The 25,361-nt window shown below is 37.6% G+C and overlaps 3 protein-coding genes and 1 long non-coding RNA gene across 5 annotated transcripts in view; 3 read left to right on the top strand and 1 right to left on the bottom strand.

The window, feature by feature from the left end:
* The window catches only part of LOC124404698 (RING finger protein 17), a 99,834-nt gene extending 92,459 nt beyond the window's left edge, over positions 1–7,375 (top strand). Inside the window, exons 16-28 of the mRNA XM_046879031.1 lie at positions 104–333; positions 3,088–3,685; positions 3,777–3,919; positions 4,126–4,472; positions 4,614–4,789; positions 4,948–5,067; positions 5,203–5,313; positions 5,415–5,711; positions 5,790–6,002; positions 6,367–6,460; positions 6,580–6,715; positions 6,861–7,023; positions 7,143–7,375. Coding sequence (XP_046734987.1) covers positions 104–333; positions 3,088–3,685; positions 3,777–3,919; positions 4,126–4,472; positions 4,614–4,789; positions 4,948–5,067; positions 5,203–5,313; positions 5,415–5,711; positions 5,790–6,002; positions 6,367–6,460; positions 6,580–6,715; positions 6,861–7,023; positions 7,143–7,253 — 2,739 coding nt within the window. The 3' untranslated portion in view covers positions 7,254–7,375. The remainder of the gene's footprint in view (positions 1–103; positions 334–3,087; positions 3,686–3,776; positions 3,920–4,125; positions 4,473–4,613; positions 4,790–4,947; positions 5,068–5,202; positions 5,314–5,414; positions 5,712–5,789; positions 6,003–6,366; positions 6,461–6,579; positions 6,716–6,860; positions 7,024–7,142) is intronic.
* Positions 7,376–16,239: 8,864 nt separating this feature from the next.
* LOC124407304 lies at positions 16,240–16,433 on the top strand. The gene is made up of 3 exons (XR_006929306.1): positions 16,240–16,302; positions 16,365–16,366; positions 16,423–16,433. It is a non-coding gene; the product is annotated as an uncharacterized LOC124407304 (long non-coding RNA).
* A 697-nt stretch (positions 16,434–17,130) lies between these two features.
* LOC124406453 (cleavage stimulation factor subunit 2) lies at positions 17,131–19,911 on the bottom strand. Of its 2 annotated transcripts, XM_046881867.1 has the most exons (8): positions 19,740–19,911; positions 19,567–19,645; positions 18,777–19,348; positions 18,420–18,591; positions 18,320–18,346; positions 18,139–18,245; positions 17,584–17,774; positions 17,131–17,371 (listed from the first exon to the last, which is right to left on the bottom strand). In XM_046881867.1, the coding sequence occupies exons 1-8, from the start codon at positions 19,798–19,800 to the stop codon at positions 17,252–17,254; spliced, it is 1,329 nt and encodes a 442-aa protein (XP_046737823.1). In that variant the 5' UTR covers positions 19,801–19,911; the 3' UTR covers positions 17,131–17,251. The 2 variants fall into 2 exon arrangements, with proteins under 2 accessions (XP_046737823.1, XP_046737833.1); XM_046881877.1 differs by lacking the exon at positions 18,320–18,346.
* Positions 19,912–20,073: 162 nt separating this feature from the next.
* Positions 20,074–22,597, top strand: LOC124406049 (WD40 repeat-containing protein SMU1). Its single transcript, XM_046881387.1, has 8 exons — positions 20,074–20,226; positions 20,294–20,360; positions 20,450–20,593; positions 20,698–20,812; positions 20,923–21,565; positions 21,658–21,759; positions 21,852–22,188; positions 22,322–22,597. The coding sequence occupies exons 1-8, from the start codon at positions 20,201–20,203 to the stop codon at positions 22,418–22,420; spliced, it is 1,533 nt and encodes a 510-aa protein (XP_046737343.1). The 5' UTR covers positions 20,074–20,200; the 3' UTR covers positions 22,421–22,597.
* Positions 22,598–25,361: the final 2,764 nt, after the last annotated feature.

The following is a 25,361-nucleotide window of genomic DNA, read 5'->3' as shown; positions in this document are numbered from 1 at the left end:
TAACTGAACCTACATCAATGTCATTTGTTACGCAATTTCTGGCAATTCGAGTATTTCCTTTCTGCTATTTGCTCTGCAGGAATTGAGAAATTTTATGTCCTAGGCATTTAAAATATCACTGAAGGATGTCATACCTGTGAAAAACAGCGAAACAATCTTGGCCACACGGGGATTTATGACCGCAGCCTTGGAATCTCGAATGTTAAAAATATTTGTCTTCTCAAAGGAAAGTGATTGCTATAAAGTTACTCTTTACATCCCAGGGGAGGATAAAGATATCAACTTCAACGCTATGTTAGCTAAAGGAGGATACGCCATCAGCACTGGGTCAAGGTACGTTTTTAATACACCTATCATCAAAAGATAAAACCAGTGGTCTTCCAAAGATAAAACAACATCGACTATCGAACTCATCTTAGAAGAGCCCATTCTCAGACATATATTTAATTGGTTCCTTGTGTTGTGTAATGCTACTAGGTAAATAAGTGCACGCCGATTATTTATTCAATAACAATGATAATTATAGTTTATTGGTGATTCAGTTGTAATACAAATATACTTTACGGGCTTTGCCCGGAGCGCGAGATAGGCCGACCTTACCCAGCCGTCGCTCAATTAGCACAAGCCTGTGTCGCGTAGACGCTACGCGTTTGGTACGCTCGCACACGCACACACTCATACGCTAACGCGATACATCACAATTCTCCGCCTCTTTAAAGATTTGGATTCAAGCGAGGCGACCTTCTCGGTACAGTGGTCTGCTTCTTCTTGTCGACTATTTGATCGATGTGCCTTTTGTGTGTACTGCCCTGATCGTCGCGTACAATAAAAGTCGAGGGCGATACTTTCTTAATGACTTTACCTGGCACACGTTTTTTACTCCTAACCCTGTGAGAGTCCATCAAGACATCGTCTCCGGCTTTTACATCTACCTTCCTATTTCCTCGCCTAGCTACTATCTGTGCTCTTTGTTGCCTGTCAACGGTCATCGAAACATCTGGTCTTAATACATCAAAACGAGTTCTCAGTTCTCGCCCAAACATTAAGAACGCCGGGCTGCGTCCTGTTGTACAGTGTGGTATGCTACGGTAATCAAGAAGAAATTTATTAATCGCGTCTTCGAGTCTCTCTCCCCCTTTAACGATTTTTTTCACTTTATCTTTGAAAGTATGAACAAAATTTTCAGCCGCGCCGTTCGTGGCCGGATGATAGGGGGGGGAGAAACTCACGTGGACTCCGTTTTGTTCTAGCCAATCTTTCAATCCGTATTTGAACTGGGGCCCGTTGTCTAAATGAACGTGTAAAGGTAAACCGTAATTAGCAAATAGTGTCTTGAATTTTTCGATGACCTTCGACGTTTTTGTATTATTTTTGAAATTTATTACTTCAGGCCATTTAGAGTGTGCGTCTATCACAATGAGGTACATATTATTAAAAAATGGACCTGCAAAATCGCAATGAATGCGACTCCACGCCTTTGGTGGCCAAGGCCAAGTAGTTAACGGTGTTTTTGCCGGGGTTTTTCGAAGTACTGAGCAAATGTTGCAATCATTAATTAAATTTTCAATAGCAGAATCAATGCCTGGCCACCAGACGTAAGATCTCGCAAACGTTTTAATTTTGACAATTCCCATGTGAGAAGAATGTAATTCTTTTAGTATGATTGCCCGCATGCTGTCGGGAATGCACGCTCTCATTCCCCAAAATAAACAATTGGTATCTACTGTTAATTCGTACCTTTTATGAAAGTAAATTTTCTCTTCTTCTGACAGGTTTTTCGTGCTGGGCCATTCTGCCTTGACAAATTTAATTACATTATTAATAGTTTTATCTTTTCTACTTTCAATTTCTAACATTTTACTACTAAATGACGTTGTTCCTTCTTCAAAAAAATTAATGTACGAGAATTCATTCGTAATTATTTCTGTTTGGTCGTCTATCGGCAACCTCGACAGCGCATCGCAATTTGCATTTTCTTTTGATTTGACATGTTGTTACTGTTGGGATCTTCCTCTTCACTGTCGGTGTTTACAACGCGATTCTGTGTATTCTCACCCGTGAGGGTTTCATTGGCATTAGCTATACCTGCTGTTTCAGTATTTACTTCATCGTAATAATCTCTTAATTTCTTCCGGAGTGACTCGAAATTTTCGCTTTCAGAAAATTCTATATTTGCTTTATTCAGTTCATCTATAATTGCTGCTTTTGTCACTCCACTTTTATAAAGCCAGTTTTTATCTGCCTTTTGCATTGGCTTAGCACTTTTTAACACATTTAGCCCTATGCCCACACACGTAGAATTCAATAATCCTCGTCGCCAGTTGTTGTGTAATGCTACTAGGTAAATAAGTGCACGCCGATTATTTATTCAATAACAATGATAATTATAGTTTATTGGTGATTCAGTTGTAATACAAATATACTTTACGGGCTTTGCCCGGAGCGCGAGATAGGCCGACCTTACCCAGCCGTCGCTCAATTAGCACAAGCCTGTGTCGCGTAGACGCTACGCGTTTGGTACGCTCGCACACGCACACACTCATACGCTAACGCGATACATCACACCTTGCTGGGCTACATTTGTCGCGTGCTACGAATATTTTCATGAGCAATGACTAAAGTGATTAATACGAACAAGCTTACTACTTTAAGTTATATAGATAGAACATTTTTATCCCAGTTTCCTATTCATGGCAGGCTGGCGGCATCGTGACAATTTTTGTGAATGTATATTCGGGGTGTCGAAATAATATTCAAAACTACAGGACTCACCTATTCCGATGTTGCTATTCCAGGACACCCGATCCTGATTCAAAGTGACTAGCTTAGCCGCTCAGTTTCGCATCTCATATCGTGTACATATTGCAGTTTGCACTACATCCTACTCTTGAACTCTCCACCATCTGGGTGTGACATCACAGCATACTGTCCTTACAAACGGAGTGGGGATAGCATTGCTAAGAATGTTTCTGGTATACTTTGTCTCGAAGCAGTTTATCTCTGGAACGTCACTGAATTACAAAAACATGTGTTTTTGGCACTAGTTAGATACCTATATTACTTATTTTTTCGTATATTTGTAAATAGCTCACAGTTTCTGAATATGCCAAAAGCTGTAACCAAAAAGCGAAAGAAAAAAGGTAATAAGGCTAAGAAATGCAGCAAAGTTTCTGACAATGTTGACAATGACTATTTGGCAAATGATCTGGACGAATCAGATGATCCATTCAGAATGCATGTAAACGTATTACATGTAGTATCTCCGGATTGCATTTATGTTGGTGACGTGAGCTGTACAAAAGTTATAAAAAACATGACTGAACAATTGCAACAGTTTTACAATGCATATAAATCTGGAGAAAGCGAAGAATGGAAGCAAAACGACGTTTGTGTAGCTTATTCTGCTAAGGACAAATTTTATCATCGTGCAAAAATCATCGAAATTGTTTCACCAACAAAAGTCGTAGTGTTCTTATATGATATCGGCATCACAGAAACAGTGGGGATGCAAGATTTGCAAACCTTACGCCCGGACTATGCAAATATACCAGCACGGGTATTTAAAGTTAAATTGGCTGGAATTCTTCCCTGTGGTGGATCGGCAACATGGCTTTCTTCGTCTTGCCAAGCGCTGACCGATATCATACACGAAAATCAGCATTCGCGATTTTATATATCCAAAGTGGTATGTAAAAAACTTGCCACTCGAAGTGTAATAAAAAAAAATTAAATTATTCTGAAACTATGTAATAAAATTTATTTTAATCATTCTTCAGGCAGGCATAGAAAATGATGCTATATGCGTTGTGCTTTGGGTTCGAGAAACCAGACTGGAAGGGGCATTGGCACCAACTATTGTTGAAATCAATTCAGTCAATCAAATGCTGATTAAGAAAGGTGTTGCTCTGCCAATCAGAGGGTGAGTATGGCATACGAGTAAAAACGTGTCTAAAGAAGTAATTGTAAACTTAGATATTTTATACTTCAAATACAGATACTATTGACAAACGACAAATATGAATTTATTAATTCGATTTATTTTTTAGCTTTTTCTTCCCAATCTATTGATATGCATGTTTTGTGTTCAAGATAATTGAAGTTTTTTTTTTCTTTTGAAATTCTTAGATACAAAGATGAAGCTGACAAAATTTTGGCTGTTGACTTGAGACAGCAGTTGCAACAAAATGATGAAAAACAACTTTTCACAGATGTTGAATGGGTGGCAAAAAACAAAATGCACAGTTCTCATTCAGATGTGATGAGTGACGCATCAGTAGCCCCTTACTCAATCAATATGTCAGAGTCTGATACTGCAAGCAGAGAAGAAAATGATGAATCTGAAGATGAATCCCCAATACCTCCTCCCCTTTCAGCCTGGATACCAGCAGTTCCGATTACAGATGATAAATTCTGTGCATTTCCCACTTATGTGGATTCCAACGCCACCATATATCTACACTCACCGAAGCAAAGTATGTTGCTGTTTCCATTAAAGTAACGACTGTAGTTCTGCTGAAAGACGTATCTGACTAACACATGTTTACATCTCCAATTGATGTAATCCAGTTATTAAACCTATACGCTTTCATTTCTAATTTCTAATTCCTCATTAGATAGCGATACATTGGTACATATCGATGCTGCGCTACAAGCCCACTTCACAGGTTCAAAACCACAGGCATGCGACATGTTTTGGGCACCAAATGACCTTTGTATTGCTCAATATCATGCTGACAATAAGTGGTACAGAGCTCGAGTTCTCGAACTCTTAGAGAATGAAGAAGTCAAGGTATTCCGTTAATTTCTTCATCATAGTTGAATGATTTCTTTGATATTTTTTCAGTTTCTGGATATCCTTATCCAGAAGTGATCTCAATATGGTATATAGTTCACTATCCAGAATTGAACACTCCACAAAATATTACTACATTTATCTAATTTTCACAGGTAGTCTTTGTAGATTATGGAAATGTAGATGAGTGCAAACTTGGTACTTTGAGAAAACGGGTTGTCATGGGACACATTCCAATTCAAGCAACAAAATGTGTGGTACACGGACTAATCCCAGTAAGTTTTATTTCGCAATCATGACATATATCAATTCATAGCCTTAGCCAACATTTTAATGCATTCAAATTTCTTTGAAAAATATGATATGCATCTTTAAACTCAATACACTTTATTCAAATATTTTATTTTCAGGATACACCAGACGATAAATGGAGCCTATCAAGTTTAGATACAATCCACGCACTTGTAGTCGACAAACAGGCGGACGTTACGATTTTGGAAAGAAAACCGGAACACCTTGTTGTGAGCTGATGAACATTTATCCATAATATTATATAATGAATTAAAAAAATGCAGTTCTTCTTGATTCAATTATTTTCACTGCATTATTATTTACATTCCAGATATCAATAAACCTTAGAGAATTCGGAGGTGTGGATTTAGTTACTTACTTACGAAACACTCTGAATTTCCGTCTCCGTGAATTGGACCTAGATTCTCATCACGAGAGTTCGGATGATGCGGATGTCATTGTTGAAGGAAGCATTGAAGGCTACGATCTCAGGAGTACTTCAGAGCCGATGTTTCGACTGTCTACGAGTCTTGAATCCAAATCTCCAGAAACAAAAATTGAGAATTTCGATAAAAAAATTTCACGTTCGCTTGATATCTCTGGAATACAGGAACATACTACCACGGATGTTAGTTCAGAGATGACTCTTCATTCTGATATAATGCCAATTTTAGATGAAGATAATTCAATGTGTCTACGTTCACAGGACTTTGAAAAATCAATTACCATATCTTCTACTCCACAAAATGAAGTCGATGATGGCGGTCGTGACGAAGAATCTGAAGATAATAACGTTTGCCCTCAAAATTATCATATGTTCAAAATTCCGAATCATGTAGAAATGATAAATCTTGACCCATGCCATATGATAAGCGCCACTGAGTTCTGTGCAAACCTCGACCCTTCCTCAGAACTTGAGGTATCTAAGTATACTAATTGCATATTTTCTGTTAGTCAAAGTGGCATCTTATTCAAATTCAATTTCTTCCACTTTTTTTTCTTGGTACACTCACTCGTACTATGATGTTTTACAGAAAATTAATTTTAAAAAATTAGTTATCACGAAAATTGTTGGAACGGTGAGATTCTTGCAAAGCTCTCTTTGTGAATACCACATTCTTCCTCATGAAAAGTTGTCTCTAAAATCACAATTAATGATCATTTACCTCACATGTCACGTTTTTCGACATTGTTTCGCCCCACTCTGATGAAGACCTTGAATATACTCTGTGCAAATTATACCTTAATAATAGTTTACCAAATACTATATAAATCATTTACAGTTTCTAAGTATGTGGCACCAAGAACTCAAACGTGTTGAAAATGATATGCAAGAAGAAGCATGTCATCAACCAATCCTCGAAGAAGTAAGATCAGGTAATTACGTTTGTAATTATTACGTTTATTTTTGGAATGTGGGACAGAACAATTATTACTTTTTTTTATTCCATCTCAATCCTGAACTGCAACAAGAGTTACTCTGTTATTTTCGATAGGTGCTCCATGCTGCGCCAAGTACGGAAGTAATGGTATATGGTACAGAGCTTCTATAACTGAAATAGAACCTGATGCTGAACGCGTCAAAGTCATGTACGTTGATTACGGAGACGAGGAACATCAAAACATTGGAACGTTAGTTCATCAATTTTTTCATTGGTCGTTGAATAATTTTATAATTTTACCTTATTATTGTAATTCAAAGATCGGATGACATTTTGCGAGAAACTCTTTTGAATTACACAGTTAAATAATCGTTACAATTTTTTTTTCACTTCAGAATACATTTGTTGAAGAAAGACTGGCTGGCCGTACCTGTAATGACTTATCGGTGTAAATTATGGAAAATTCAGCAGGGTAAAAATTCGGAAATATCTCTGCCGATGATGGTCCAGAAGCTTGAACATATATTTTATAGCGGAGTTGTAAAGGCTAAAATCAAGGTACGTAGGGTAATCGAGAATTTCATTGACTGCCGAATAAACTATGTTTATTTTTTAAACAGCCACTTCTTCAAACAATAACTATTGTTGCAACTACTATTTTCTCATCGATGTTCCAGAATCGTTTTTCTGACAAATTGGATGTGGAGCTGTACTCTGATGATGAATGCAATACACTTCTCTACGGGAACCTTATAGAAGACGGACTATTTAAAATACTGGATGAGTAAATCAGAAGTTCTGATAGTACAAGCAAATTCGTGATTTTTTAATTTTCTTTTCTAAGCAATAGCATAGTTTTATTTCTAGACATAATGTCAAATACACATTGACTGAATTTTTAGTTTAATTCCACGCCAAAGTAAAAACATACTGCGAAATGTTTACTCCAATGAATCTGACTTGTATAAGTGTAATTACTTGTTGATTTATAATCCATACTCGTATTACTTTCTTTCTATAATATTATGTGTTTAATTATATATATTATTATATAAAATATTGAGTATTATTTTTTCCCTCGATACTTGAACCAAATCTGAAATAAAAATTAAATCCGCAAAGAAGGCTAAAAGAGACGTCAACCATTCTGGTTTTACTTCACTCACTTTGAGAAGTGTTGAAATAACAATACTACTGATCTGCACTGTTCATTAAATCTATCAGAAAAAATGAACCCCTTTAGATTTTTGGTGAAAATTGTGACGGTTTAAAAAAAATGCTGGAATCAATTCTTTGATTAACCATACCGACGTAATTTTGCAAGAAAGATCGTACTCATCGATAAATCTAGGAAAACCATACAAATGTAGTCTAAGATAGGCAATACGAAGGAGATAACCCGGAGCCTGTGCAAAGATCTGGAAAGCAGGCGGAGAGAGACAGAAAGCTGACGAATCGTGCCGTACACTCGGTTGGGCATCTCGAAAACTTTTCGTCTTGTCAGAATTGCCTTGTAGGACTCTTTTTCCACCAATTGGACCCTCAGCAATAATATCTTCAGTCAACGTATTTTATTCTGCTGGAAGTCGACAGAAAATTTTGATCCTCGCCTGACGCCGCGTGCAACGGCAATTTTTCAAACATCTGACCGGGTTGTAACAGCTCGCATGGCGCTGCCGACCGGTCGAGAATCGCTCCCGAGCGCAGCACGGCGTTAGTCGCTTCCGAGCAGCCGCAGTGAAACTACGCAAGTCGTAAGTTGAGAATTCAAATCGGCATGTGCAGGCTTTGACTATTCGGGATATGGCCAAGCACCGATACTTTACGGTTAAAAAAAGGCTGTGTATCGTGATTCGATCAGTGTATAGTGCCAACGAAACTCACTGTGAATAATATACTAACGGCATGCAGCGTATGACCCATAAAAGAGCCGAGTTAGTGAAACAAAAACAGCCGAGGACATCGAAGGTGAGTTACCGTGTCTCAAATGTTTTTTCTTTTGTGCAACTTCAGCTTGTAGCGATTTCGATTCTCGACTCTCTGCGTCGCGTATCATTTGTTATTGTTTGTGCGGCTGGTTCTCGGTAAGTGCGTAGATGCATTGTTCGCAAGTTTAATTCATTGTCAGTCTGTTTTGGCAGATAACTACAACGCAAAAAGTGTAAATAGGCTTCGAATCGAGTGTACTTATTACGCTGCATAATCACAAGCGTTTTGTGAATGTAAATGCTCTGATAATCGTACGTTGTTGGTTGCTTTCTGAGATTTTGAATAATCGGGCCCTGCGGAAGGTGACCTCCGTGCGAGTTGTGTCTCAGATTTTGGTTCGCGGATTGCGTCTCTCGCGTGGACACACGTTTGTAAAGTGAAAATAATGTTATTGCGTGATTGATTATTGCGTTGTTTTCTAATCCTTTATTACGGTTGAACAAAAGTTCATGCATCATGGCGTTATTAATCGTTCGAAATTTCGAGTGAGAATCGAGGATCGTCAACTGTTATTGATTTCTGATACATATTATGTCTTGGATAACTATGGTGAATTTTGAATTCCGTTCAAATCATTCTCGAAGATACATTAAGTACTGACAAAATATTGTGTTATCTTACTTGATTGCAGAAAGATACCGCAACAACGTTGATTGGCATTAGTGATTACCTAGATTGAAAGGACCTGTCAATAAATTTTGGAAGACATCACTCGGTAGCGGAACTGATGAATTTATTACATATAAAAAACAGGTATAAAACAATTCCAATAATTTTTCACCGATTCATGTAATCGGTAAAATTTACCAAAAATTGACATAACGCATTACCTACAAACCTGAGTATATGGATGTTGAATTAGATAAGATGTTAAAAAAATTTACGGTTTTGTTCTTCCCCTGGTTACAGAATTGAACTACTGCAGGAATAAACAAAGTTAGCAAGTATCCGCATTGAGTGACCCCTGAAATATATGTTGGAAAACAAAATACACAAGCTGAACAGCTTGCATAATTCGGGAAGACTGGAAAACAGGTACATACACATTTGAGATCATTCTTGATTATACCTTTGAGCTACTTGCAATCGGCGGAATTTGTCAGTTAGTTAAACTTGATTGGTATTCACTTCTTCGTTATATTCACAAGAAATAACGGTTCAACGTTTGTATATTAATTTTGCAAAACAAATACTAATAAAATGTTTTCTTGTTTCTGGACTGTTAACAGGAGCACACTATATTGTAGCACTGTCGACCACATTTAGCAATGATCCAAACGACGTAATCCAATTAATCGACCCCTGATAACAAACTAAAAACTAAACCACCCGCTATGCAGTGAATAAAACTGAAAGGTATGCATTCGATATGATTTTTAATCACTATGTCCCTTTTGATCGTACATGATTTTAGCTGCTTAATCATTTTATGCATTTATTCAATATGTTTTGTTCTTATTTTATTAGCTTGTTATTATTTTATTATGTTCTCATTGCAGTGTGAAAAGTGTGAAAAGTGTGAAAAGTGTGTGACCACCGTGCAACCTGAAAAGCCAAGAGGACTACTACATATACATGTAAAGTGTGGAGCAACCCAGAGGAGGTAAGAAAACTTATTTCAATTATTGTTTTATGATTCAACGTGCTGCATGTGAAACCTAATTTTTGTCATTGCGTAACACGCTGTAAACAAATATGGAAGTAGACAACAGTAATAATGGAAAATCCAGCTTACTAAATTAATTCGAGCTTCCTCTTTCGTTTTTTCAGAGTTAAGCAGAGACATCCGAGTAACTTCTCCATTACTCGGCAACGTTGGTGAGTTTGCACGTATTTAGGTTACGGGTATTAATTCCCTGGGACTCCTTTGTCACGTGGCGTGACGGTAAAAATTGTTACACAAATCTTCGATTTCTTAGCTGCATGGATAGGCTCATTCGCGATCTCAACGGTGCTTGACTTTCGGTCGATGCATTTTCTTCTTTTCCTTTCTCATCAGAGTTGACCTATTTTACCACAGTCACTCAAAGTTAGAAATTTTGCACGTTGCTGAAAGTGAAATGAGCATCGCGACAGGTTACCATCGCTTACTCGACATTCGCGAAAAAAAATTGTGTTTAGCTACAGATATAATTACCTACCTATGTTTGAATATTTCTATGATGTCGTTTAAGTGGTGGATAAACCTGAGGTTCAAATATATTCCAACGATTCTTTAATAGATAACGTTTCAAAGTCTGGCATAACGTAACGTAATCAGCTTGCATGATATATCTTGAATCATTTTCAATTTTTTAATGCCCAGCAACTATCGAACAACTACAGGCTTAGCTCGCTTAGAAAAATGCTGATAAGCATGCAGGATGTTTTTAATCCATCTTACAAAAGGTTGATGTACCGATAGTCCGCCAGCAATCACTAAAACAATACTCTCGCTGACTATGGTACAAAAACGTTTTGCTCCCCACAGGTAAACAATGAAAAAGTAAGTCACAGTGACCACGGCGCAAATGAGGAAGAATGATGTGTGTTGGAAAGAATGGAGAATCGTTTAGAGCGAATATAGGTAATCGGGTAGGTAGGTGGTCGTTGTGGGATCCGTCGCGGCGTTTGATGTGGATGTGCGTGTGAATGTCTTTCCAACGTTTCCGTTGGGTGGTTCCGTTGGGAATCAGGCGAGGGTAGGAAGGTCGCGATGCACCGCGATGTTATTAATTTTGTAATTCACAGCGTCAAATGATCACAGTGATTTTCATTCAGAAACACGCGACAGACTGAATATAAGAGTCTCCAAACTATTCATTAGTAAGCTTTCAAATTTCAACGAGGTTCAATTTCCCATTTTTTGTTACTTTGCTATCATTTTCCAGTCGTTATTGAATTCAATTGTTTAATCATTGTCTATCATTATTATATTCAATTGATCTCTGTGATCGTCTGAATGGGCAAAACGCATCTCTGGACCATCTATCGCGTTCCGTGGTACGCTAGATGGGGAGAGATGCTGCGCTCGAAGACTTCGCGTCGAAGAGGACCGCCGACCGTCACGCCACACAATAATGCATGCCCTCCAACCTCCCTCCCGGACTTGACTCGCATCTCGGAACAACAATTCGCATCGCAATGTGTCGGATTCAAAAAGACGCAGATGCGGATTGGTTTTCTACAGAATTTTGCGACAAGTCCTAGTCGTTTAAGATTTTTTGACTGATTAATCAGCCACGCCTTTTTGCGCGTAGATTAATCACGGGAATCAGACGCGCCATTTGCGCGACGATTGATAATCAGGGTGGCGACTGACCGGGATAGTCGGGAGCAGTTGGGGAATATTTTCTACCGCGAAAAGTTAGGGAATTATGATGGAACATGGGAAAAAATTGGCTTTTTGATAAATATTTTTTAATCTTCATCTATACTTCGTTAAGTCAGTTAAGCTAACTTTGGGAAATGGAATCGTTCAATTTCTAATTATTCGTGCGAAATGAAGCAATACTACGTGTTTCTTAGATCCAAATTTATATATTGAAGCTGCACAAGTTCTGAAGCCTTTGATCATAAAAACTGCCCAACATTGCCTAATTTTCATGGGAAAACGTCAGGGACTTGTAATTTTTTTACGGGAAGATTCGGGAATTTTATTTGAGTAAAATTGACGCCATCCTGCACCTGATCGAGTGGTCGAGTGATCCAGTGATCGAGTGATCGAGTGCTCGAGTGATCCAGTGATCGGGAGATCGAGTGATCCAGGGATCCTGTGACCGAGAGTTCGAGGGGTCGATGGGTCGAGTGATTTAGTCCGGGAGGTAACGACATATTTCATTACACCATTTCCGTAGGCTTCATTTTTTTGTACTAGTTATCCGTGTATCACAAAACAGTAATATACACGCCTTAAAAACGCACCCCCACGACGGGGGGTTGCAGGAGGGTTACGATTTACAGCAGGAAATTGACTAAATAATGTATAGCCGCATACGCGAAACTTATCGAAGGGATTAATTCAAATATAAGAAGCCTAGAAAATATCGTCTTCTGCCTAAATTCCACGACGAAATTCGATTTCTGCCGACATAAGTAAGCGTAAAAAAATATTTTTAAAATTCATGCCTGCGGGGATAAAATTGATTAGAATGCTATTTTTCATAGTGAGAAACACAAAAATAATAGTCTTCCACCTGGAGGATACATTTCATGGGATCGTTCAAAAAAAGGCCTTTCTTTTGGTTTTCGGTATTCTCCGAGATTCTTGCACTTTTTTACCAAAAAATAGATAAGATAGATAGATAGATAGATAGATAGATAGATAGATAATGCTTTTTATTAAGCGCTTTGGGAAAACCCCCTTACAGCGCGACAGTGTAGTACACAGGTGACAAAAAATAAATGAATAGAAATTATAGGTAGTGTTTGGAAAACGTAGTACCGAGCTCCTTTATAGTTAGACTTAAAATAAAATAAAATAAAATGGGACGAAATAAAAAAAATGAAATGACTAGAGTAAAATAAGATAGAGAAAGAAGTAAAATAAAAATAGGATGAAATAAAAATAAAATGACTAGAGTAAAATAAGATAGAGAAAGAAGTAGAATAAAAATAGGATGAAATAAAAAATAAAATGACTAGAGTAAAATAAGATAGAGAAAGAAGTAAAATAAAAATAGGATGAAATAAAGTAAAATAAGTAAAATGAAATAGAGTAAGATGAAGTGAGGTATGATTAAATAAAATGAGACGAGTGCATGTGTCGTGGAGATATAATATGTGGGTTGACTGATGACATTGAGAAAGATATAGATATAGATAGATAACGCTAAATGGCTGAGATGAGATTTCTTTTTTTACTTCCGTCTCAACGACGATGGAATTTCGAAAAAAGACTATTTTCGGGAACTTCAAAATTGAGATATTCCTTGAATCCTTTGGTGGATATGTTTTGTGTGACGAAACAGAAGTTTTTACGAGTCCTGAGAGGCGTGCGATTTTTTTGAGTACTGAAACATCTATCTTGAAATTCTTAGATGAAGAACTTTTTTAACTTCTAAACATTGCAATGAACTTCGATGCAGATTTTTCGGCACTATAAAAAATCGCACGCATGCCAGGTCTTGCAGTAACTTTTGTTTCGTCATACAAATTCAACATAGCCGCCGAAGGATTCAAGGATATCTGAATTTTGAAATTCTCCAAGATAGCGTTTTTTCGAAATTTTAATGTGGTTGAGGCGGTAGTAAAACATTTTTATCAGCCTAACCTATTTACGTGAGCTATTCTTTGGTGAAAAGTACAAAAATTTTAGTGAAGAGCGAAATCTTAAATAATTCCCTATTTGAACCGCTCTAAGATTCAACGAAGGTCGTCTTCGAAGCCTATATAAAGCTGCATCTTTACGTCCTGCCTGAAAGACGATCGTTGTTGTCCGAAATAGTCGAATGACTATCATGAAATTTTTTTCTTTTTTTTTTATGTTACATGTTTGTTTAGTATATTAATTTATACTTTGGTGGATAGTTGTACTAAATCTTCTGTCGTTAAAATCGAGACTCAAATATATCGATGAAATTCGATAAAATGATTTACGATAAGAAAAACAATCTTTTACAATGACATTAAGGATTAATTCCGAGAAAATCCACACTAATATTCGGAAATCTCAAAACCGAGGTGATATTATAACGTCTTTTCACAAAATTTCAGTCTATTCTTCTATTGAATAGTCGTAAGTTAAGGTAAAAATATTACTTATTGATTTTCACTTTGAAGAATTCTATATTCAAAATGTGCATGCTGTATAACGTGTGCTCATCTTGCTTGACAAAGGTAATTCTATGAACATTCATCCATTATTGCATTGAAATCTTCAATATCAGAATTATTGATTTCAGCATTGTCGTCTTTGTCTTGTTCTGTATTTATTTCTTCATCTGTAAATATATAAATATAAAAATTTAGTAATGATTAAATAATTATCTATGTATAATTTTTGATGTTTTATTTATAATACCTAGATTTCTTTCTGACTTGATTGCTATGTCATCGGTGGATTCAATTGAGAAACAAATTTATTATCTGACTTTTCCCAACCACAGGCAGCGGGAGAAAATTTTGTTTAAATCAAAATTTACAAAATCTTTGGAGGCATGCTTGTCTCCTGCAACCGAAGGAATTTTATCCTACTGACTATGGTTGGGATGAATCAGATAATAAACTTGTTCAATTAAATCCATCGATGACATAACAATTAATTCAGCAGAAAGTCTACGTATTGTAAATGAAGAAAAAAACTTAAAAAGTTATATAAAAATTATTATCTAGGCATTAACAAAGTATTATATTCACATATTTACAAGTAAAAAAACAAGTACAGAGCGAGACCAAGATCAATCAGACGAAGAAGACGGTGGTGAAATCAATAATTCTGATATTGAAGATCAATGTCATACTAAAACATTGTTGTTTTAATTTGAAGCATTTTGTAGAATTTCATTAATATATCTAACTCTCGATTTTTATGGCAAAAGATCTAGTATAACTATCCGCCAAAGTTCAAATTGATTTACTGAACAAATGTACAACATAAAAAAAAAACTTCATGACAATCGTTCAACATGTAGAACAGCAACGATCGTCTTTCAGGCAGCTCGTAAAGATGCAGCATCGTAGCCGCGTGCCTGCAGCAGCTTCATGGACTTGGAAGACTACTTTCGATGTATAGTATAGGTGGTTGACTATTATTTTTGTGTTCCTTACTATAAAAAGAAGCATTGTCATCAATTTCATCCTTGAAGGAATGAGCTTTTTAAATATTTTATCGCACTTACTTATGTGGGTGGAAGACAAGTTTTGTCGTGGAATTTAGACGGCAGACGATACCTTGTAGGCTTCTTATGTTTCAATTAATGCGTACAATAAGTTTCGCGTGAGCGACTGTACACTTTTTTGTCAATTTTTTGCTGCAATTGTAACCCTCCTGTAGCCCCCCCGTCGTGGGGGTGGGTTGGAAGGCGTTTACTACTATTATACGATACACGGATAACTAGTAGAAAAACAATGAAGATTGTGGATGTGGGCCGGAAATTACTGACGTTCCCTTGCGGACTGATCGAGGGATCGGACGTATCGAGGGTTCCAGTGGCTCAGAGATCGTGTGATCCAGTGATAGTAACCCCGTATCCGAGTGATCCAGTGACCCAGTGGTCGAGTGGTCGAGAGGTCGAGTGATCCAGTGATCGAGTCAGGATGGCGACGGAGCGGGAAAACCGGGAGTTCACTATTTCGGGAAAAGTCAGGAAAACGTCAGAGGATATGATTGGGCATAGAGAAGAAAATCGTGCTGTTTTTAAAGAATCGTTTTCAAATTTCAGCTAACCTTCGTAAATTCAGTTAAGCTAACTTACGGAAATGGGATCGTTCAATTTCCAATTATTCTTGTGAAACGAATACAATACTATGTGTTTTGAAATCCAAATTTATATATTCAAGGTGCACAACTTGTGGAGCTTTTAGTCGTGAAAACTGCCCAGCATTACCTTACTTAAGTGTCGTGGGAAAATGTCGGAGAATTCTGAATGTTTTGACGGGAAAAGTCAGGGAAATAGTCAAGGAATTATATTTGAGCGAAATTGTCGCCACCCTGGTGATGCAAATCGATCGATTGCCCCTTTTGATTGAGGATTTCGTAAACGGTATATGAAAAAGTTAATCACGCTCGATGTGCTAATAGCTCGAGTGATAAGCCTTCGGCTTTTTAATCAATCTTGTTACGAACAACTGGGTTTTCGAGTTCAGATTGACCGCGCCTTTTGCGCGTTGACTTGATACTCTTTGGTTCTGAGAGAAAGCGCGCCATTTGTAAGCCCGCGGTCAATTCAGTTCGTATTTCCGACGTAACTTTTATTACCAACATTTGTTAGGCGTTTTGAGTATTATTGTCTAAGAATGATGTAACAGGTTTATTCATCGCGTAAGGAGAAGTGCTTGCACAATGATAACCAACGAAAATTTTACAGTCAATTTTGTTCTCATTCAAGCTTGCTGCAACAACATCATTTGTTAATATATTTGTGATTTATTTCGTTACGACTACTACGGTGGTCTGTTCGATATTTTTTTTCTTTCTGGCTTCGAAAATCGCAAAGAAGCCAGACTGACCCCTTTGAATTTTTTTGGTCGGTATTTGGTAGATTTCAACTACTACTAGAATTACTTCTTAGATGCACCATTTTGACGTAATTTTGCGAGAACATAATTGCATTAGTCGATGCTACGATATGCTACAATTAATGGTTTTCAAGTTTCGTTAGATCAGGGCAACAATCGTAAAGCTCAAGGTCTAAGACGTCGAAGACGGTGGCTGAGATCAGATTGATTAATCAAAGATATCGTGAACAAAAAAATTTTTTGATTCTTGTTCTCTTTTGAAGAAAAATCCGAAGTGTTTTGAATCCATCCACAGGAGTCACGTCATATTTCGTTGAGAAAACATTCACGTTTGATTCAAAGATATTCGGAACCATGGACAAAACCTGGAAATTATCGGCCTCTGCGCATTATATTATCTATAAAATATTATTATATATAAAATATTATAATATCTACAAAAAAATTTCACATCAGTTAATCAAGTTTTCATTTTTACTCCCTCGGTTTATACAAGTCAAGTAACACAATGAAACACATCGAATCTTAAAACAATCTGCAGTTAATACACATAACATGTTCCGTGACGTACTTAAATATTGAAATTGGCGAGTTTTTTTCGGATAAAATATAATTATCATGATTTGATGAAAAAATGTTGTTAACGTTGAGTGCTTTTCGCGATTTGTTCCTTGAGCACTAAAATACTCTGCCTTTGTTCCGGAGGAAGCATAGCAATCTGTTCATCTGATAACTGTAGCACTTGCATGATTAATGCCGCCTGTAACATAGGATGAAAACAATTTCAATAAATATAATATAAATATAAAAACACAACAAGTTGTAATATGCTCACATCTTTCATTTCTGATATGAAGTTAGGTAAAAAGTAGAGTCTTAAAGACAAATTATGGTCAGTGTAGAGAAGGCTTACATAAAAGAAACCTTTTATAATATCACATATTTCACACTGTTATGGAAAGTCTTTCGTACCTTTTCCTGGTCAGAAGCACCACTTGGAATGTTACCGGCAGGCGACATCCCCGCCATTAACCTTGAGGTAGCAGTACTGGGTGTAGAGAGACTGAGCGGATTAGTAGGGTTAATACCACTTGTTGTAGGTGGTGGCACTGGTGTTGCCACAATGGGTCTGGGTGGGACAGATGTTGCCCCAGGAGCCGGTGCTATAATATCGCAAACCAAAATTAAACTTAAAAATTAACGACCTGTTTAAAGGAACGCAAAACTAAATCGCAGTCAGAGTTAAATGTATCTCATGAACCGTGGGGAGGGTAAGTCAACAGCATAGCGTAATGAACTACCGGAATAGTAAGCGTTACGATACGAGCAAATCTCAAAATCTTCTCTGAGGATCAAATAAAATATACATCTCTAAACGTTTGATTTTTCATCATAATCCACAAACTATGCGAAAAAACGTTTGAAAATAAAATTTATATGAATGAGGAGAGTATATAGGTAATACTGCTAGTATTGAGTTTTGATAAGTTAGTAACTGGAAGTTGAAACTCTTAATTCAATGCTTACGATTAATTTTGGGAATGCGGGGATCAACTGGCATCCTAGGGTCACGTGGGTCTCGTGGTTCTCGTGGTTCTCGTCCGAATCTGTCAGCTCTCGGATCACGACCAAAACTAGAATGAATAGTGAAGTTACCGAACAATGATAAGGTATTGGGCTACATTCACTACAAGTATAATAGTAACACCTCTCTATACCCTCCGCTGGAAGAGTGCTGTAAAAGAACGCAAATTGCTCATTATTTAATATCCCATTGAAAATTGAACCCAATTTATAATTATACTAACGGTTCGGGAAGAGCAAAGCTCTGTGGTACAGCTCGTGGATCTGATGGAGGAGCTATAACCGGAGCACTGACAGGAACAGGTGGGACCTGGGGTGGCCCTCGTAAGTCTTGATCCATTCTAGCCAGCCTTGGATCAATTTGTCTATCTAAAGTACGCAGATCCACGTCCTGCCCTGTATGAAAATAATGAAAAATTTAATGAAAAATTAGATATGATAGAAATGCACTTTCAACTACATAACTCAAACTCGTTGGGGAAATTATAGAAGTAAGGTTCCAATAAAATTTGGTTACTGAAGATTAGTTTCTGAGAGAACAATTATTTGAAACAAGTATCAGGAAATCTGGCAATATTCACCAGCAAAAATTGGAGCAGGTGGATTGATCGGTGTTGGTGTAGGTCGAGGAGTCCAGGGTTCTTCGATTCTTGGAACGATAGGATGCAGCGATGGCTTATCATTTGGTAAAATAACACCAGGAATTGGGTTGGCTTTGTGTAGCATATTGACTGCAGTTTGAGGATCAACGATTCTCATTACAACTTGGGCTTGAAGTAAGGCATAAGCAAGCTGTGGGTTCTGTAGTAGCATTTGCCTGGCTTCGTTTGGATTATTTTGCACACATAGCTTCATCTGTTTCATTAATTCAAACATCTGTTCAGGAGGTAAAGATGCAACTGCTTTGCTTATGGCCTCTGGCGCCTTGTCTGCTTGAACTGCTTCGCCGTAAGGATTTTCAGTGTTCTGTCCTTGAAGCAGGCTTTGCATTTCCATCCGACTTTTTTCCGTGCAAGCATTGTCCACTCTCAGTGTTCTTCCGCCTATTTCATAGCCATTCAAGTTACGCATTGCGCTAAGCGCAGTCTCTTGATCTTTATACTCGCAAAATCCATATCCTTTAGGCTTTCCAGTTTCTCTGTCAAAAACTAGCCTAAGAAAAATAGAAACGAGAAGATATAGACAAATTTTTAAATAAATCTATAATGAATGTTTTTCATGATGGAAATAATTAGACGATAATCAGTGTGAATTGGCCTAAAACGTTTTGATGGATATTTGTGCCAATTCCTGTAAGGCAATTGTATTTTTTTTTTAAATAATCAAAGACTGTTTGAGGTTAGGGTAAAAAGCGTTGCGAAGCATAGTTACTTGAACGAGAGAACTGGTCCAACCTCGCTGAATATGTCCTTTAAATTCTCCTCTGTTGCTTCGTACGGAATATTTCCGACTGAAAATTAATAGCAATTATAATTTTGGGCGATTGAATTATCCGGTTAACGATTTGTTCCGCTACGAAATAAAACATTCTAATTAATAATTACCAAAGACACTTCGCATTGATTTATCCATCAGGGATTGATCCGAAATAGTTGAATTACTCATTTTTGCTGTTTTTATTTACGAATTTACAGATTTTGTTTATTGCTCGAATTCGAACGATGCATCAACTTTTTTGTCACCCAAAGACAAAAGACAGATGTTTTCATTAAGAACACCGTGGGTCATACAAAACAAAACTGATGATAGACTTCATAAGAATATTTTCACAGAACGAAGTCATTGACTAGCTATCTAGATAGATAATGACGATTGCTTCCCTGGCGGAATTTTCATTAACTACTGAAACGTTGGTCTACATTGTTTCGCAGTTAATGCCGCGATTTGACTGCCTACTGCCTGCCATTCTGTTAACGACTGCTATTTTTGGTTAGGATGGTATTAAACTTTTGACCGAAGTAAACATTGTGACAGCAAGTAAATAAATAGTCGTTCGCTGGTCAAAATGTCAATCGAAATTGAATCCGCTGAGTACGTATTTACTCCTTATATAATTATTCATTTGCCTCAATCACACTACAATATTCTCTAATTTCAGTGTTATACGACTGATTCAACAGTACTTGAAAGAGTCTAATCTCGTAAAAACACTACAAACCTTGCAGGTAATATTACATTTACTAATAATCCTACGAGGAAATACTCCTTGTTTATTAATCAAACTGTTAATTTATTACTCTAAATAATTAACTAGGAGGAAACAGGTGTCTCGTTGAATACAGTTGACAGTGTTGATGGATTTGTTACGGATATTAACAATGGACATTGGGATACCGTGCTTAAAGCGACACAGTCCCTCAAATTACCTGATAAAAAACTCATCGATCTGTACGAACAGGTATTCAATAACTTTCATTGTTTACGTGTATATAAACATGTAGGAAGTCAGGTGAACTGCGAACCCTATAATATAAATCCGATATCACGAATGTTTATTCACAGGTTGTATTAGAACTAATTGAACTAAGAGAATTGGGTGCAGCTAGATCCTTGCTGAGGCAAACCGATCCAATGATAATGATGAAGCAGCAGGAACCTGAAAGATATATTCATCTTGGTAAAACAGAATAATTAATACAAATTTAATAACATGCTTTTATCTGACAAGATACAGACGTTTATTTACTTTTTTCTTATATAATTTTTATCACCTCTACTTTTCTCCAGAAAATCTTTTGGCACGTTCCTACTTTGACCCAAGGGAAGCGTACCCTGATGGAAGTACAAAGGAAAAGCGAAGGGCTCATATAGCAACTGCTTTGGCGGGTGAAGTATCAGTCGTACCATCCAGCAGGCTGCTAGCTTTGCTCGGTCAAGCTTTGAAATGGCAACAGCACCAAGGGCTCTTACCTCCTGGTACAACCATAGATTTGTTTAGAGGCAAAGCAGCTGTTCGAGATCAGGAAGATGAAAAATACCCAACTCAGTTATCCAAGCAAATTAAGTTCGGGCAAAAGTCACATGTCGAGTGTGCGAGATTCTCACCAGATGGACAGTATTTGGTAACAGGCTCAGTCGACGGGTTTATAGAGGTCTGGAATTTTACCACTGGAAAAATAAGAAAGGACTTGAAATATCAGGCACAAGATAACTTCATGATGATGGAACAAGCCGTTTTATCAATGTCATTTAGCCGCGATAGCGAAATGCTTGCCGGCGGTGGGCAAGATGGAAAAATGAAAGTTTGGCGTGTTCAAAGTGGCCAATGTCTCCGCAGATTCGAAAAAGCACATGCCAAAGGTGTCACTTGTCTTCAGTTCAGTAGAGACAACAGTCAGATATTATCAGCATCATTCGACACCACTATAAGGTACGATGTTTTGTAAAAATAGAAATAATGAACTGTGGCACAAGTTTTTTCGCAAAATCATTACATAAACGGTTGACAATTTTTCGTTGCAGGATACATGGGTTAAAGTCTGGAAAGACGTTGAAAGAATTCAGAGGCCATATCTCATTTGTCAATGAAGTAGTTTTCACCCCAGACGGTCACAGCATAATAAGGTGAAAAATTTATGCTGCAAAATAATTTTTTTTTTCTCAACAGTCTGCTTCTTCAAACTGATTCAAGATTAATAAATATTTTTTATCTGCAGTGCTTCGTCAGATGGAACAGTTAAGCTCTGGAGCTTGAAAACAACTGAGTGCGTAGGCACGTACAAATCTTTGGGAGCTGCAGATCTTACTGTCAACAGTATCCATCCGTTACCTCGCAATCCCGAACATTTTGTCGTTTGTAATCGATCGAACACTGTGGTAATAATGAACATGCAAGGACAAATAGTCAGATCTTTCTCCAGTGGAAAACGAGAAGGTGGAGATTTCGTTTGCGCCTGTGTCAGCCCGCGTGGAGAATTCATATACTGTGTTGGAGAGGATCTCGTTTTGTATTGTTTCTCCACTTCGTCAGGAAAACTTGAGCGAACCCTCAACGTGAGTACAACTAATGTCGTTGATTTTTTTAAACGAATACCCAGTTTTCGAGAAATTTTAATCATAAGCTCTATTATTCGATTTATTTTTTAAATTAAGCTCGCAAGAATACTGTCAATACTGTTCTTCACAGATCCATGAAAAAGATGTAATCGGATTAGCTCACCATCCGCATCAAAACTTGCTCTGCTCGTACAGTGAAGATGGACTTCTCAAACTGTGGAAACCGTAAATTTTTATACAAAGATAAGCATTCTTGAATTGTACGATTACCCTTCTTACGCCAAAGTCAAATAGGCATATTCCTGACACGATATAGGTAAACTAACGAGCCAACTCCCCATTAAGCATATTACATATATCGACCACATATTCTACGATTAAGTCATTAAATCATATGCTCATAAATGTAATGAACAACTGTGTCATAATTCGTTGCGGCAAACTTAGAATTAGAGAAAACGAGAAGTTGAAGCTTGTTTGAAATTATAAAAATGAAAATATTCCCCAGACTTGTTGAACGGAATTCAACTCTATGGCTTGCAAAGACTAAAATGGCAGGTCGATTCCAATATTTCTTCATCTGACACGAACCTATTGATTTTTCAAAGCTACTACATGTTTCGCTTTTTATAAGACTGAAGTGGATGTTCTTTCAACAATGGTACATACCATGCGTTTTCGTGAATGCCCATCAGTGGACCCCTAATTATAGGCGATTCAATTCAGAATGATCACACACCTGGAAAATCTAGAAAACCTGGAAATGTCAGGTATCTTAAAAGGGACCATGAAAAACCTAGAATTACCAGGGGATTTTCAATTTGGTCATGGGAAAAATCTGAAAATGTCACTTTTCTATCATGGAAATTATAAACGATTTTTCGAAGTCATAAGATTACTTTTTTTGTCGAGAAAACAAATTGGCTTAAACTGACTTTTTTTACGTTATATTTTTCCTCAATTCGAATTGAATTTTAACAGAATATGGAGTTAGTAAGCTCAATGACTTAGGTTTTACTAACTTACTAGAACTGGGAAAATGTCAGGGAAAACTAGGTTTTAAGTCCTGGAAAAACTGGAAATGTCATTGAATTTTTTTTTTTTCCAAAAATTTGTGGTACGCATTCACGAAAACACACATTATAGCATAAGTGCGTTTCATGGCGCTTAAAATTGTCTGTAATCAAAGAAAATATCCGAGCAATTTTTCCGATTGTTTTGGTGACACTCCCAACAAACAAGACCGTGAGATCGGTCGGCTTGTTAAGAAGCGGAAGTCGACAGGGCGCTTTCTTATATTCTGCTCGAATCATTGGGGGTACCATTAACCGTTCGTGTTTTTTTCATGATTACAAAGTAAAGAAAGGCAGTAAAAACTGAAAGGTCTGGTTAGTCGAAACCAGAAAATTATACAGTTTATAAATTGAAGGTAAAGGTGAAATACCGCAATCTTTTAATGTATTGTATGATAATTGATTCATGAAAGTTGAATAACCGAATGGAATTTGCGGCGGGCAGGTATTAGACTCCTCGTGAAAGAATAATTAATAATTTTTCATTATAAATGAGAGAGTGTCGAAGAATCTTTGAAAAATCGATTAAATCTGATGTGCCCGACCTGCCGAACGAAATTTGAAATTACCTGGCTCGTTACTCGGATCTTCACGGTTCATTGCGAAAGAATATTGAAAGAATTCGTTCAGGAAAACTTTAAAAGAAATCGCGAACGTTGGATGTTTACGTCAGCGTTGCTAATTTCCAATTACAATAGAAAGAATATAAAAACGAGGCATGGTCAAGCCTGGAAAACAATTGGAATAATGAAATCCAGCCGACGGGACAATGGGAAAAGAGGCGCACCGCGTCGGAACCCCGACAGCGCGTCCAAACAGTTCTCAATGAAACCGCGGCACGCCGAAATACTATTCTATTCTCTTATTGTTTCAATTGATGTGGGATGCAGGTATCTGCGAGATGTTGGATTCGAAAATTGTACGAGGGAAGAAAGCGCGAAAAATGAGATCGAAGAGAAGGATGCGTGTGCAGGCGACCTGGAATCGCGCAAGCATAATTCCCATTAGAATTTCGTTGGGTAAAAATAAGTCGCATCTTTTGAAGCGACTTTCTCCGTCGGATAAGTACGTGGGTACCATGATCGCCGTGTCTAAGGCGTAGCTGATCGTATCGAAGAGAATTTGGCCCCCATATAAATTACATGGTGCCACTGTAGAGGTACACGCCACGTGACGTTGCCAAATTCTGACCGCTTGACCCACGCTCCCCAATAATTATCCACTTAAATGCCTCCAGAGCTGCAAGTAATTGTGTGGGAGTGTGAGAGTTAATTTGATAATTATATTATTCTGTAGATAGTTAATTGCTACCTTTCTATAAATGCAAATTCCCGAACCAAGTTCAAAGGTCGACGCGAATCAGTTCCCAAATTTTCTACTCCGACGCAACGAACATGGCGGAACTTTTGCATATATACGTACACATATACTTTTTTTAACAGTTGTAAGTATGGGGTTGAAAAATCTGCAACTAAGATCTCGTCCGTTAACGTACTTGAATTTTATTTTGCGACAAAGTTTTTGTTTCTCGTTAAATTTTTATACAGATATTTCAAACATTCGATTTCCAAACACGTACGTCAAAAGTACGTACGTACGTACGTATCACATCGTTCCTTTATACCATTTTGCGTGACAAATCTTCCGTATCTCGATTCTCTTCACCCCTCGTCATCGTCTTTGACCTTTGCAAGGTCACATCACATCGGTTGTTCGCGTCTTCTTCGAAGACTTATTGCCATGCGGAGAACACGGTGTGTAGCTGGTGGTTTTCGCGTTACTTTGAGGCGAGCCTGAGGCAGGCGAGGCGGCGAAGAAGGAGACGCAGAATCAAAAACCAAAGAGCCAAACTCCAACGAGACCCAAAGTGTGGCCCAAGCCACGCCACGCGTCGGCCACGCTTCTCGAGCGCACACCTGGGCCAGTTGGGGCCAGTTGGCTAGCGAGGGAGCCAACGAGCTAATGCACAATTATTAACAAATTATGACCGCGAAATTGAGGATATTCCGGAAATCCGGAAACCAAAATTTGCCATCAATAAAAGACCGCGAATAAGCGTTCAAGACAAGCTTGCCTTGTACGCACCGGCCCCTCTGG

Source organism: Diprion similis, chromosome 1 (genome assembly GCF_021155765.1).
Source record: "Diprion similis isolate iyDipSimi1 chromosome 1, iyDipSimi1.1, whole genome shotgun sequence".
Lineage (NCBI taxonomy): Eukaryota > Metazoa > Arthropoda > Insecta > Hymenoptera > Diprionidae > Diprion > Diprion similis.
The sequence above is the reverse complement of the archived record's forward strand: the minus strand, read 5'-3'. Positions and strand labels throughout refer to the sequence as shown.

What these genes read in the sequence shown, in the direction of transcription:
- LOC124406453 (XM_046881867.1), bottom strand. Translation starts at nt 19,800, where the DNA reads ATGAGTAATTCAACTATTTCGGATCAATCCCTGATGGATAAATCAATG. An exon ending in CCAGCGGAGGGTATAGAGAG is followed by an intron (nt 18,246 to 18,319) that starts GTGTTACTATTA and finishes TATTCATTCTAG; the next exon opens with TTTTGGTCGTGATCCGAGAG. An exon ending in GTGCTTCTGACCAGGAAAAG is followed by an intron (nt 17,372 to 17,583) that starts GTACGAAAGACT and finishes CCTATGTTACAG; the next exon opens with GCGGCATTAATCATGCAAGT.
- LOC124406049 (XM_046881387.1), top strand. Translation starts at nt 20,201, where the DNA reads ATGTCAATCGAAATTGAATCCGCTGA. An exon ending in TGAAAGATATATTCATCTTG is followed by an intron (nt 20,813 to 20,922) that starts GTAAAACAGAAT and finishes ACTTTTCTCCAG; the next exon opens with AAAATCTTTTGGCACGTTCC. An exon ending in AACTTGAGCGAACCCTCAAC is followed by an intron (nt 22,189 to 22,321) that starts GTGAGTACAACT and finishes TGTTCTTCACAG; the next exon opens with ATCCATGAAAAAGATGTAAT.